Source organism: Taudactylus pleione, unplaced genomic scaffold (genome assembly GCF_031769625.1).
Source record: "Taudactylus pleione unplaced genomic scaffold, aTauple2 ptg000349l, whole genome shotgun sequence".
Lineage (NCBI taxonomy): Eukaryota > Metazoa > Chordata > Amphibia > Anura > Myobatrachidae > Taudactylus > Taudactylus pleione.
The window spans coordinates 1,115,367-1,130,016 of record NW_028284750.1 but is presented as its reverse complement, the minus strand read 5'-3'; the positions used below and the strand labels follow the sequence as shown (position 1 = coordinate 1,130,016).

At 41.5% G+C, this 14,650-nt stretch overlaps 1 protein-coding gene across 7 annotated transcripts in view; it reads left to right on the top strand.

Annotated features, from left to right (window-relative positions):
* Positions 1-14,650, top strand: part of ARHGAP26 (Rho GTPase activating protein 26) — a 629,130-nt gene that overhangs the window by 197,311 nt on the left and 417,169 nt on the right. For all 7 annotated transcript variants that reach the window (XM_088444111.1, XM_088444115.1, XM_088444112.1 and 4 more), the window contains exon 10: positions 424-518. In XM_088444111.1, coding sequence (XP_088300237.1) covers positions 424-518 — 95 coding nt within the window. The remainder of the gene's footprint in view (positions 1-423; positions 519-14,650) is intronic.

Genomic DNA, 14,650 nt, shown 5'->3' with positions numbered 1-14,650 from the left:
AGGCCACCTCTTATGATCTGTGCTGATAAACACCTTCATGATACATTTATCATTTTGCTAGTCTATGCCGGTTCTATATAAGCTGTTTGTTAAAACTTCAGTAACCCATATTTTGAGAGATGGCATGTTACAGTATATTATGACTAGTCTCCTTAGCAGCTGCTGAACTGTCTGTTTATGGGATCATCTGTTATGTTATGTGTCAGGTTTTAAATTGTGTATTGCTATATTTTTGTAAATGATATTCTGATATAATCCTTAGACAGTACTTAACGGATTTCAATGACTCTTATTTTTACAAATTCAACTGGCATACATGTCTTTTTCAAGACATATTGACCGTAATAAATTGCATCTATCCATGTGTGCTGTTGGCAGTGTAGATCTTTCAGTCACTGGTACATGTGTTTTTTCACTCCTCAGGGAGAGGAAGAAGTAGTTTACTTGAAGTCATGCATTCGGAGAAAAACGGACTCCATTGAGAAGAGGTTTTGCTTCGATGTTGAACTTGTCGATCGGTGAGTGCGCTATATTAAACCTCAGACATTTAATGCAATGCTGTATTTGTCACCAATGGTTGTATTGAACGCATCATATTGGGGGCAGTTGAAGTTGCAACAACGCCTACATGTCAGCTAGCCACACAAGTTGCAGAGCAGCTTCTGCATGCTGATGGGAAAGGAGGTGACTGGGTAGAATATGTTTGGGTGCTGGGAAAGTTTGGGCCCATTTTGTTTGAAATCCTCTTATTATCTGTGTCTGAATAATGCTTACTAATTTCTAATTCTAATTTGGTCAAAGAAGCTTTTCTACTGCCAGTAACAGCAGTAAGACAGAATTAACTGTGCTAGCCTAGGGGGAGATGTATCAAATATCGGAGAGAAAGAAAGTGGAGTTGCCAATAGTCGGCAACCAGCTTCTGTAATTTTACAGACTGTGCTAGATAAATGACAGATGCTGATTGGTTGTATGAGCAACTTCTCTACATTCTTTCCTCAAGATTTGATACATCTCCCCCTTAGGGCCGTATTTAATTAGCAGCGAAAACGGCAGGGTTTTTTCGGCAAAAATGGCAAACAGGCAAAGATGGAGAAAAAAAAACTGGAGAAAAGTTTTCTCCACCCCAGACCAGGAGGAAAAAAAAAAGCAAAATCCCTATTTTTGGCTAAAAATTTAGGGATTTCTTTCAGAACCCTTTTGCCCCCCCCCCCCCCCCCCCAATGATAAATTACCCCAAAAATTTTTCATAAGTTGTGTATTTTGTCAACAACCGACCACGCAAATTCTGGGTGAAAAAAAAATTAAATAGTTGAAAATAGTTTTCGCGTATTGGGTCTGAGTTTTTGGGGAGCGGTATGGATGCATCAAGTGTTTTTAAACACGGTCACAGCAACGGTTTTTAAAATTTCGTTTTTATAACACAAAAATATACTTGCACCCATTTTTTTTTAATTTTCTTTTTATTAGAATTATTTGACACCGATATACAGTGTTGCATTGTTACAGAATGTTTTAGAACAGTTTGAAATTATTACATAACAAAAACAATTTCCCCCTCCTCTCTCCCTCCCAACCTGATGTTTAATAAGCCATTACATACCCTTGGATCAGGTTACTTGACTGTTGAATTATGAATAAATTACTCCAACTAACATCTGGAGTTATGTGACTTGTTTAACCTTTATATTAGTTATCGATTTTAATTGTAAATAAATTCTTCCTAAATCTAGCAATAGGAGAAAGACGAGAGAAAAAGAAAAAACAAGAACAAAAGCCATACAAATCATTAAAACATTAACATACATATTTATCTTCTCCTACCCATTAGAAAGGAGGTTGACCTTCCATAACTGCTAAACTGTACCAGGTCGTCCATTGAAAACTGCGCTTAAGAGCTGCTTTCAATTTGGGCGATAATGTATGAATGAGAGGGAGCCATGTTGAAAAAAATTTCCCTGACAATTTTTCTTTGTCAATAGAAGTAGAGGACCAATCCATGTTAAACAAATGGACTATTCTTGGCAACATCAGGTTGATGGTACATTGGGTTCAACCCAACAGGATAAAATAGTTTTTTTTGGCAGCGGCTGCTATTTTAGTCAAAAGACATTTCTCTGATTTGGTCAGTGTATGTGTTGAGGATAATTCGTGTCTATTCCAAAAAGCCCATTCCGGGGTCATCACGAAATCTATATGTAGCTTATTTTTAATATACCAGTGGACCTGCTCCCAAAATTGTTGAACATATGTGCATGACCACATACAATGATAAATATCAGCATCTGGAGCTTTACACTTAAAACAATTGGCGTTTACAGATTTCCCGGTTAAATATTGTAATCTAGGGGTATAGAATGCCCTGTGTAGGATTTTAGAATTCATTTCTGTGTAGGAAATGGATATCAATTCCTTATTTAATCGTCTGGTGGCTTGAGTTAATAAGGATAAATCTAGTCCTGGAAAATCCTTTTTCCATTTGGCAAGACCTCCTGTTATTTTAGATAGATCTATTGTGGGCCTTATATGTGAGTATATATCGGAAGAAGAAAAGGGCTCACCAAGTTTTAAACTAAGTGCATCATCTAGTTTAAATTGGTTATCTGTCTCCATAAACCCCCTCTTTGTTCTTTGTAAATAGCTAGATACTTGCAAGTAAGGAAAATTAGAATAGTTATATTAGGAAAACGCTGTTGAAGTTGACCATGTGAGTAAGGCTGTAAAGTATCAGCATCTAACAAATGACATAAATAACGTAAGCCATGAAGGGACCAGATTTTTGTGTAGGGGGATGTCCGTCCACCAGGGAAAAGAGGGTTATCTGATAACTGGAGAAAAAATGTATGAGACCAAGATATCTTTAACATTGAGCGAGTTTGTCTCCAGGCCGCACATATGGTAGATAAAAGAATATTCTCTTTTATATCTGTAGGGAGGGAGGATGGGGGCATATGTAGCAAAGCTACCAAATGAGTTCCAGGACTAAATGCTTGTTCCATGCCATAATTACTATAATGACTATGACCCCCTATCCAGTCCATGGCGATCCGATAATTGGCCGCCAAAGAATAGGTTTTAATGCATGGTAAGTTCACCCCACCTAAATCAGTAGTTTGCTGAAGTTTAAAAAGAGAGATTCTGGGTCTCTTTCCAGCCCAGATAAATTTCCTCATTTCCTTTGATTGAGCTCTTTTTTCTTGATTAATAAGGGCAACATCTGGATTATATATAAAATGCGTGGGAAGCTCACCATTTTAATAACGTGACAAAGTCCAATGTATGACAGAGGTAGGTTGGACCATAACTTGAAATCATTCAGCATTTGAGTGACAGCTCCCCCAAAATTAGCTTTATATAATTGGGAAGGATGTGTAGGTATATTAATACCTAAATAACGTATCTGTGAGGAAGCCCACCTAAAGGGGAACGTATCACCCCAGTTACTACGTGCTTGTGGATGAAAGGCTAAAGCCTCCGTTTTAACTGTGTTGATTTGGAAACCCGTTATGTCCTCGAATATAGTCAATATATTCTGAAGCAGAGGGATTGCCTGTCTAGGGTTTTGGATGTACAATAGTAGGTCATCCGCGAATGCTGAGACTTTGATCTCTTGATTAGCTATTGTAATACCTTTCCAACCCGTCTGAATTGTGAAGTGTCTTATTAATGGATCGATTGTTAGGTTAAACAGCAAGGGAGATAGCGGGCAGTCCTGGCGAGTACCTCTGTGTAAAGGGAAATATCTAGTGTTCAAATTGTTTGTTAGAAAAGCTGATGGGGAGTTATAAAGAGCTTGGAAAATGTGTATGAAGTGTGGGCCAAAATCTTGTAGTTGGAAAATTGAGACCAGTAGACCTTGTCAAAATGCCTTATCGGCATCGCAGCTGACAATGATATTAGAGAATTCTCTAGCCTGATGTGTGTGTGTCATTGCCGCAATCAGGGTTCTTATATTGTGTACAGAATGTCTCCCCTTTATAAAGCCTGTTTGGGATAGGTGAATAATTCTAGAAAGAATGGGTTGTAGTCGTTGTGCTATTAATTTAGAGAATATTTTGAGGTCTTGATTTAATAACTAAATGGGGCGATAGGACGAAGTTAAAGTAGGATCCCGATTAGGCTTATGGAGGACAATGATACGAGCCACATTAAATTGCGGTGGGGCTGCATTACCATTCAAGATGGAATTAAATAAATCTTTAAGATAAGGGGTAAAGTGCGGTAGCAGCATCTTGTAATATTCTGCACTAAATCCGTCGGGACCAGGGGTTTTACCTCCTGATAAAGATTTGATAATTGATTTGATTTCCTCTTCGGTTATTGGGTTATTTAAGCTAGAGCGTTCCTCCTCGGTAAGTCTGGGTAATCCTGCTTGGTGTAACAATTCTATTCCCAGGTTTTGGTCGGTTGTTGGGGGCTTTATAAAGTTGTTGATTATATTAAAGAAATTCTTCCGCTATTTTATTGGGATCTATAAGGGTCTCTGAAGTAGTAGAACGAATTGTAGTAATGTGTTTGGGAGACGTGCGTTGTTTAAGCATAGAAGCTAGCAATTTGCCAGCTCTATTACCCCACCTGAAGTACCTGTGTTTTTGGAATGTAACATCTAATAAAGCCTGTTCCGCACATGTATTGTCATTAAGCAATTCGGCCTCTTTATACCTATTTTTATTGTCTTCCGTGGGATGTCGTAAGAAGCAGGAGTATGTTACTGATAGTGTCTGGCTGAGTTCCTTTAATTTAGCAGACAGGTTTTTCTACGGTGAGTGACATATCCAATAATGTGGCCTTTCATCACAGGTTTCGAAGCGCTCCAGAATAGATTAATATCAGGAATGTGTTGTGAATTGTCTGTAGCATAATTTGTAAAGTTATGTTCTAATATTTTTTTAAAATCCTCAGAATTTGCAAGATAAGTGGGAAATCTCCAGTTATAAGAGCTGGAGACTGGCTTATTTAATTTAAGAGTGAACCAAATGGGGGCATGATCTGAGATCATAATGTCATATGCCAATGTCAATCACTCTGTGAAGTAAGGAAGGGGATAACAGCCAAAAATCTATTCTAGATAGTGTCATGAGGGTGGGAATAGAAGGTATATTCCTTAGCAGTTGGGTTTTGGTACCTCCAAGGGTCTACTAATTGCAATGATTCCTGCATATGTACCAAAGAGGGGGATATGGTTACCCCTGACCTACCAGAGACTCCAGATCTATCTAAAGATGGGGATAATACCGTATTAAAATCGCCTCCCAGGATTAGCGATCCTTCCATCCATCACTGTAAACTAGTGAAAATTTCTGAAAAACAGGGAGTACGTGAATCATTTGGGCCATAGAAATTAGCAATTGTGATTTTTTTTTCACCATCTATGTATAACTTCATGAAAAGATAACGACCTTGAGAATCTATTAGCGTATCAAGAATCTCATACTGTATAGATTTGCTAAATAGGATAATTGCCCCTCTCGTTTTTGTGGAGTAAGAGGCTGCAGTAAAATTTTTAATCCAGTTTGCCCTAATTACATTAGTATCTGTGTTTTTCCAGTGTGACTCTTGAAGTAGCACAACGTCTGGTTTAAACCTTTTCAGTTGTTGCACTATTTTTTTTCTTTTTATTGACGTATTGAGCCCCTCTACATTCCAAGATACAAATTTAATTGATTGTTTAACCCTGACTGACGTTAAAATTGCATCTATTTGTTGTGACATCTATCCAATTCCTGTCTTAATCCAAAACAACGTACATTTGAATGTTTTACCATACCATGGTTTGTCCCAGCCATCACACCATGATTTTAAATGAAACAAAAGGAAACCTGGTTTCAATTCAACAACCTTGTATTTTAAGGAAACTAACCAATACTTACTATGTCTAACACAGTAAATCTGTGTCATTTTACGAACCCAAATTAGGTACCAATACGGTCCTATTAACCAGAAATATAATATGTTTGATGAGAAAAATGCACATGGAACATGTACCTGTTTGCTTAAATTTATATAGAATATAGATAAAAGGCTTCGCTGAAAAAAAGGTAAATAACATACTATCAGTATTAAATTTATACCAAAATACAATGCAAGATTAAACATTTATACTGTAGTAAAGGATATATGAATTTCGAGAATTGTCCACTGATTAGCTGTGTGGAGATCTGTTGCTGCCTGCGCCAGTTGGAGAAGGCATCTGTTTGGCGGAGCTGAGGAAGTTGGACACTGCTTTCGTGGAGCCGAAGAAAAGGGTTTTTCCGTTATGTAGGATGCGTAGTTTGGCAGGGTATAGTAAGGCGAATTTGAAGCCATTTTCAAATAGTTCTTTACAAATCGGAGAAAATGCGCGTCTACGCATAGCTACCTCGTAGGAAAAGTTTTGGAAGATTAGCAATTTTTCACCCTGGTATCTCAAATCAAGATTTTTTCGATAAGCTTCCAAAAGATGAACCTTTTCAGCATAATTTAAGACTCTAAGAATGACCGGTCTCTGCCTACGTTGACGGGTCGGTTTTCCGGACCTACTCTGTGTACGCGTTCAATTAGAATAGGATGAGTTTTTATGTCTATTCCCAATGTTGTAGGTAGCCATTGTGACACCAAGTCCATCAGCTCTCTAGGTTTCACAGATTCAGGCAGGCCAATGATACTGAGATTATTGCGCCTATTCCTGTTCTCCAGATCTTCTAATTTATTATGGAAAGCCGCCATTGCAGATTCATGTTTTTGAACCAGAGCTTTGGACTCTGAGTTCATCCTCCAAAACTGAAATTCGTTGTTCTGCCTCATTGAGGCATTGTGATTGTTGTAACAGCTGGCTCAGGGCTGATTCTACAGATTGTTTTAGCTCGGATAGACCTGCAAGGTTTTGATCCAGCAAAGGAGATATGATTTCTGCTATTTCTTGAGCCCTCTGAAGTGATTGGGTACTATATTGGGAGTTCTCTTCCGCCATGTCAGGTGTATTATCCTTTACTGGGGATCCCGACAGGCGAGGTTGATCATCAACAATATTCTTCTCTTTGCTTTTGGGGATAGTGCCCCCTCTTGGGCCCCGCTGTTGCTTAGCCATGTACTTTTCCATACAATTGGCCTAGTATATCTCGAGTATATTCTTAAAGTATATAGGTATAGCCAGTAATGATTATCAAATCTAGTATCGGATGAAGAGTATTCGCAACAATTCTCGTTAATGTTTTTGTTTGTCTACCTGGTGTGCAACTATGAGAAGGGGATTTTGCTAGACACTACGGTGTTGAGGATTGCATAAATAACTCTGTCTCTATGCACCTGCGGTATGTGATAATATCACTTGGTGAGCAACACCACGCGTGCAAAAGTATATAGTGTTTTCTAACTTCCGGCTTTATCTGCCTCTGGAGAGCCGGACCCGATTCGGTCTCTTGCCCAGACTTCTCTTGTGATTTTCCACTTGTTAAAGCAATGGGCTTTTCCTTATATTGGGTCAACTTTGTCTCGTATGCCAAGCGTAGCGACCAAGGAGCTCAATTAATAGCGGCCTCTGCGTGGGTCCGCTTGCTGAAAGTAACTATAACTTTTTTTTTAACAAGTATACAGAACCACCTCAAACGTAGTATCTGATGTTTCCCTTATATCATAGTTGCTAATTTACAAGTGGCCACTAGAGGGAGCTTGAGGCCAAGTGAATAATATTGCAAAGTCTTGGAAGTTCTTAAAGAAAATAAGCAGAATATTTTATCTTTGTGGGTAGATATATATCAAATTAAATGAAGCCGTGTTATAAAGCTGTATATGGGGCAAATGATGTTTCAGCAAGAGAAGAATGGAACAAGGTTATTAGTATTAGAGCAGCTTGTGCAGCTATGAGTACCTTCCTCTGTTGACTCTCTTAATGCTCCAGCTAATCACATAGACAAATGTAGTAGCAGGGACGTGAATATTCTTCCAGACAAAATTATGCATGAGTGTATAGGGAGGTGTTGCAGGCTGTGTACACAACAGCCTGAGATGAGAGAGATGCCCGTGAGTGGGGTGAAGTGTAGAGCTGGCGCCGCGACAGCGCTCACCCCGCCAGAGTCTCAGATAAAGGTGCTAACTGAGGTGTCAGCGGGGTTGCGGAGGACACACCAAGGCAGCACAGGAGTCCACAGGAAGGGCCCCCGCCGTCAGCGACCACCGGAGCTGGAAGCAGGAGAAGTGATCACAGCCAGGATGCGGTATGAAGCAGCGCTACATCCGCGTCAGCAGCACTCCCTCCGGCGAGAATTGCGGGAACCTCAGCGAGGGAGTGGCGTGTGGCGGTGAGTGATCCAAGGGTGGGTAGCTTCACAGAGGCCGCGGGTCCAACGGGGAGAGGAAATCCTGTGTCCGCTAGGCTCCGTGGGATCGCCGATGAGGCAGCAGGTGTTGTCCACACTAGAGTCCGCAGCCTGAGGCGCGGACTAGGCCCCAGATTCCCAGGAGTCCCCCCACTGACCTCAGGGGCCTCCAACAGCCCTGTAGCAGGGTTTACAAGAGGCACTGTACTGGCAGCTGTGCATTAAAGTCCCCAAAACCTTTTATAAGGGGCAATAAAGGCTTTTCCCAGAGCTGGGTTGCTGGAGCTCATGTGAAACACATCGTCCTCAACAGACAGTCAGGCCACGCCCCACTTGCACCCATTTTAACGTACCCCCAAATTTCCTGGAACACAAAATCAATCCTTTAAAAAAATAAAATAAAATAAAATAAAAAATGTTTTAACCCAAATTATGCGCGCTAGTTTTTCGCAGAGTACACAATTTAAGATAAATTAAGAAATCACCACATTTGTAGCCAAAATTAGGGATTATGCTTTTTTGTTTTCTTTTCACCATTGTCGCCTGTTTTCCCCGTTCGACCATCCTTTTTTTTTGGGGGGGGGGGGGGGGGGGGGGGATTTCAGTTTTCAATGCTAATTGAATACAGCCCTTAGTTGATTAAGCTTGTGTAATGTCTGGCAGACTGATAAATTAGTCCCAGCTTCCCGAGGAAAGTCGGCAACTTCCCTGAAATGCTTACCTGCTGCTGAGTGGGGATGTTGTCCACAGCAACCGATCAGCTTCTCGCTAGCATTTATTAAGTACATCCTGTAAAATGTTAGAAGCTGATTGGTTGCTATGGGTAACTTTCCCACTCATCCACTTCTTCACTCTTTAGAAGGTTTGACACAGTTTCTCTTTAGTCTCTGGGGAGGGTTAGGTAATGATGCCCCTGCCATTTGGTGTGTACTGTTGGTAGTGTGATTGCCTCACTTGCTTCCCCACATGAGCCATGAAGTACTCCGACCACTGCCAGGTATTTGAGGTACAAGATATGGAAAATATTATGCTATGTAGCAGGTATGGCCTCCTTTTTAATTACAATAACTTCCTCGTAACGGTTTGTTACCATTGTTGGCTTCAAGCTTGCTAATGACCTGACAGCAGGGTCAGAGTAACAATGGGGCGGATGAAGCTACAGCTTCAGGCCTCCACATAAACATGGGCCCATCATCATGACAGCATGATGTGGACCAGCCACCAGCAGGTCACAGGATTGCCCATAAATCATACAATTAGAATTGTATTTCTAGTTTCCTCACAAAATTATGCAATTCTACTTTTACATATTTGGGGAGACATTGTGGCTGGTAGTGTAGGGGGCAGTACACGCCCACACAGCACTGATCACACCTCCTCACAGTGTACCCTTGGTCATTTTCAGATCCAGGCTCATGTGGTGCTTAATCCGGCTCTGCCTGACAGTAAAGGCAGATTAAGACCCCACGGGGCCCTAGGGAAGATACCGGTCAGGGGCTCCCTCCTTGTTACATGCAGATTGAAATTTACTTACCCAATACATGCCCCCTAAATTATTTTACACCACACACACACAAATATATATATATTTATTAACACTCTAGCCCCCTTGTGTGTCACTCCAGATGCCCCCCCCATGTGTCATTTCAGATGCCCCCGTGTACAGTATATCATTCCAGCCTCTGTCCAAACTTGCCTTCTTGGGCTTCTGCTTGCTCTCCTCTCCTAAACAATCCCCCAGTGGGTCCCCCATGGTGTGGCTGAAAAACACTGCAGGTGAGGGAGCTGTGTTTATGCACCAACAATTACATGGCCTATACTGGTGACTGCGCTCTCCAGTTTACAGGTTGGAAAGCTGCTAGTTCACTGGCCAAGAAAAATCTATTGTATTACAATTTACTTTAGAGCATTTTCTACCTGTTATTGTGATTTATAGGATTAGGCAGAAGTATTACAAATAAGTGAGAGACTAACTCAAATGGTAGTATCCATTTTCATGTCTTCCCAGTAATTTGTAGACTGTATGGATGGGTAGTATTCTGTTACAGGAGAAGGAACATTTTTTGATGACTTCTCAGTAGGTGCCATTGTCCACATTGTATATCCTTTATAAAGCTGAAAATCTGAAAGATGTGATCCATTGTATGTAGTACTATTCATTTATTCTCCCTGACCTAGTGCTTTCCTCTCTACAGCATGCTTTCCTGATCCTTATGTCTGATATTTGAGCAGCTAGTTGATCTCATTTTGAAATGAAAATCAAAATCAGGATACAAGTGTGGCCATTCTAAGCAGGTGTATAGTCTGTGTGTCCAGGCATTGACTATACTGTAGTTATTGCAGGTGCTCGGCTCTCTTCTACTCCCATAACACTCACTATTTATAGATAGCCTGTGTTTATATGCATGCAATCAGGGAACCCCAAGAGGGGGGTGGGGTACTGTTTAGCCAAGTCTGGGCTTGCTGGAGAGGCCTGGCGGGGGCCCAGGTCTGGCGCCACCCCCCCTTTCTTCACAGCAACCCAGCTGTGCTGCAGCTGTCTCCTATGCCTGAGGGGGGGAGCGATCACACTGATCGTGCTCCCACTGGCTTTGTGCCATGCTGAGGGGCTCATAGCGCATCCCCCCCCTCCTACCCACGGTGCTGCAAAAAAATTTTTTTTTCATCCTAAGGGGCTTGGCCGCACCTTCCACGATTAGGCCATGCCCCCTTCCACCTGGGCCCGGCACTGCTGTCTGTGCCCTTGCATACAATAAGTAGATACTTAACACCACCTGGCAGTTGTTCACAAACCTTTCATCTCACTATATGGTGCCACAGATTCCGTAGTGTGGTACTGCAAAAAGTTCAAGATTGCGATCAATAAAATTTGCATACAGAAAGGTTAAAATCAAACCTACAAAAAAATAGATGGGCACAATTAAGCATAATAGCCACTTGCATTCTTGCACTTACTATTAAAGTAAAACTGTATACAATACATACCGATATGTCCTTTTTGTATGGCGCTAGTTGCGCACCTGTGACCAGGTATTTGTGCTGCATTCGCACCCGCGATCCATAGAACGCTGCCGCGGCCTGGCGTACCTTGGTGCACGTGCGCGTGGCAAATTGCATGGTGCCATGCGTGCACACGTTTGCCATCAAAGCGCAAATATGGAAGAAGACACATCTGTAGCATAAAAGCATATTGTGGAGGCAGAAGGTACTACACCACAGTGCATCGTTACAGGAACATATAAGGTAGGCCGCCAGACATGGCAATGGTACAGCGGACCCTGCTCATCAGAGCTTACAAGAGGAACGGAGAAGTGAGACACAGTAGGGGCAGACATCAAGTGGCGCAACGGCTGTAAGAAGAGAGCCAATGGTAGTGGGAGACTGGTAGGCGAGCAAGTAAAGCTGGGATTTGAGGGTGCATTTGAAGGTTTTAAAGTTTAGGGGTATGTTTATCAAAGTTCAATTTTAAATTTTTGGTGATTTTGCATTCGATTTTGAGCATCAAAGATTTATTAAAATCAAAATTGAATGGGAAATTGAATATAAAACTGAATCTCCTTCAAAATTAATATCGTAGAAACATCATTATTATTGTTATTATTACCAGTTATTTATATAGCGCACACATATTCTGCAGCGCTTTACAGAGAATATCTTACCATTCACATCTGTCCCTGCCCCAATGGAGCTTACACTCTATATTCCCTATCACATGCTCACATACAGACACACTAGGGTCAATTTTGTGGGGAGCCAATTAACCTACCAGTATATTTTTGGAGTGTGGGAGGAAACTGGAGTACCCGGAGGAAACCCACGTAAGCACAGGGAGAATATACAAACTCCACACAGTTAGGGCCATGGTGGGAATCGAACCCATGACCTCAGTGCTGTGAGGCAGTAACGCTAACCATTACACAGTCTGTGCTGCCCTAAACAGTGGTACTTTTCCATAGACCAACATAGGATCACCTGATTTTACTATTATTCAAATTGAAATCGAACACAACATCCCCAAAATAATAGACCTGCTTCCTGCTGGCGACTTAAGCAGGCTTGTTTTGTGTGATGTGCATGAAACTGAGCAGCTTGAAGGTCTGTTTTGGGGATGATCTCGATTTTGTGTTTGATTTTATAGGTGATTTTATGTTCAATTATGAAATGGACATCCAAAACCGAACAAGAAGTCACTAGTCAAAATCGAACAACATCGAATTTGATTTTGAAATGGAACTCAATCGAATTTTAGTCAATGTGGGATTTTGACAGTGATATCTAAATTTGATTTGATTCGGTTTCAGGTGATTTCAATCGAACATAAAATCGAATACAAAATCAAACTTTTGTAAATGTACTCCTTAATCTGGTAAGGCAAGGTAGAGAGCTCCAGAGGTGCAGCAGAAGTCCTAGAACAGGGAAGGATAGGACGTACTCAGCAGGGTCAGAGGCAAAGCTTAGTGGTCTCATAGGGTTACATTTCTATGATAAGGTCAGCAGTATAAAATAAGCATGCATTGTGGGGGGCTTTGTTAATGATTTTGAGTAGCTTGAATTAGATTCTATATTCAGTGGGGAGCCAGTGGAAGGATTTGCAAGGGTGTGGAAGATGTGGAGCGGTAGATTACCCAGGCTGCAATTATTATGAATTTATGATGGACTGCAAAAGGGAAAATGATGAAGGTTTTTGTAGTCTGGGCAGAAGGTGATGAGCAAGTGAACCAGAATTTTACTTACCTCCTGAGGTTGGAGCATATTTTTGAAGTGATGTACAAATTAATTTTTTTTCAAATCTGCTCCATGGCTGTATCAACTATTTCTTAAAATAAATAAATCCTTAAATTGTCCTAAGCTGGGTACACACTACACGATGTGTACCCAGTGTGACATCGCCGGCGACTGGACCCTGCATGTGGCAAGTACACTTTGCTGGGTAAACTTGCTGATGCTGAGGGGGTAGGGGGTGGAGCTGTGTGTCATGCTGCAATTTGCAGCATGGCATTGTTAGTGACATCCCCTGTTGGCCCTGCAGTTGGGTGATGATGCTACCAACCCGCGAGAGCGCGCATATCATGGGTACACATTAGACTATGTACCTGATATGTTGCTCTGTTTCGCGGACCAGACAACAGTGTAGTGTGTACCCAGCTTTACCGTGCATAATTTACTGTTGAAAAAGTTAAATATGGTTAGGCTTACCATAGGAGCTAAGGAAGAAAACATCATGCTGACTTGTCTAGACATAGGTGCACATCATGTTAGTTGGGGCCTCATAAGGGGTTCCAGAATCTGGTTTGATGGAGAAGAAAGCCACTCCTTTTCATGCCGTTTGTCTGTTTGCATTTCTTTTCACTTTTTGCCTGGTTTTACGCTCATATGCTTGAGGCAAATATTCTATTTTTATCATTTAATAAGTTATCATAATTAATAACTAATTATACATCATTAATAGCTTACTCACAAGCTTTTACCCAGGAAATATACTTTTAAATCATTAGGACAATTAATTCAAGAAAATGAGTGTACACAAGTATGATATAAAGTAAAAAAGTGTGTTTCAATAGCATTTTGATTCTCATAAAGTTTACATACAGTATAACATAAAACCGTATTGGTTATATACAATGTAAGATCCAGGGATCTATTTACGAAGCCTTGAATGGAGATAACGTCAATGGAATAAAGTACCAGCCAATCAGTTCCTAGCTGCCATGTCACAGGCTTTATTTTAAAAATCACAGGAGCTGGTTGGCTAGTTACTTATCTCCGTTGACTTTATCTCCATCCAAGGCTTCGTAAATAGACCCCATAGATAGATAAAGAGAAATACAGAGAGAGAGATATGGGGTCTATTTATCAAGCAGTGAAGAGTGTGGGGAAGTGAACCACTGGTGAATTGCCCATAGCAACCAATCAGCTCCTACCTGCCTCCGGATGCCAAACCCTGAAGGGGCTCCTCCATCTATTGCATGTGCTGCAGCACTTGTGTGGTACAGAGAGGAAAACGAGTGTGCCGCTGATCTTCTACTGCAGCTCTGCAGGGGCGCACCCACTGCTGCTGCAACATTGATCAGCTCTGTACTGGGAGCCCTGCTAACTGCAATAGGAGTCAGGAAGGCTCCCGCCTGATACCCCTCAGCCTGCGCTGCAGCAAGCAATGGTGCACCTACCACTGCTGCTGGACAGTGAACTGGGACCTAAGACACCTGTCTGATCTCCTATCCCAGGGACCACTGGTACAGAGAGCCACCTGCCGGTAACAATTGATTCTGTATCACAACAAACGGAGGCTCACCAGCATATGCTTCTGCAGAGTCGGCTAAAACTCTGAGTTTGCCTGACTCTGAACCACCAGCGTACGA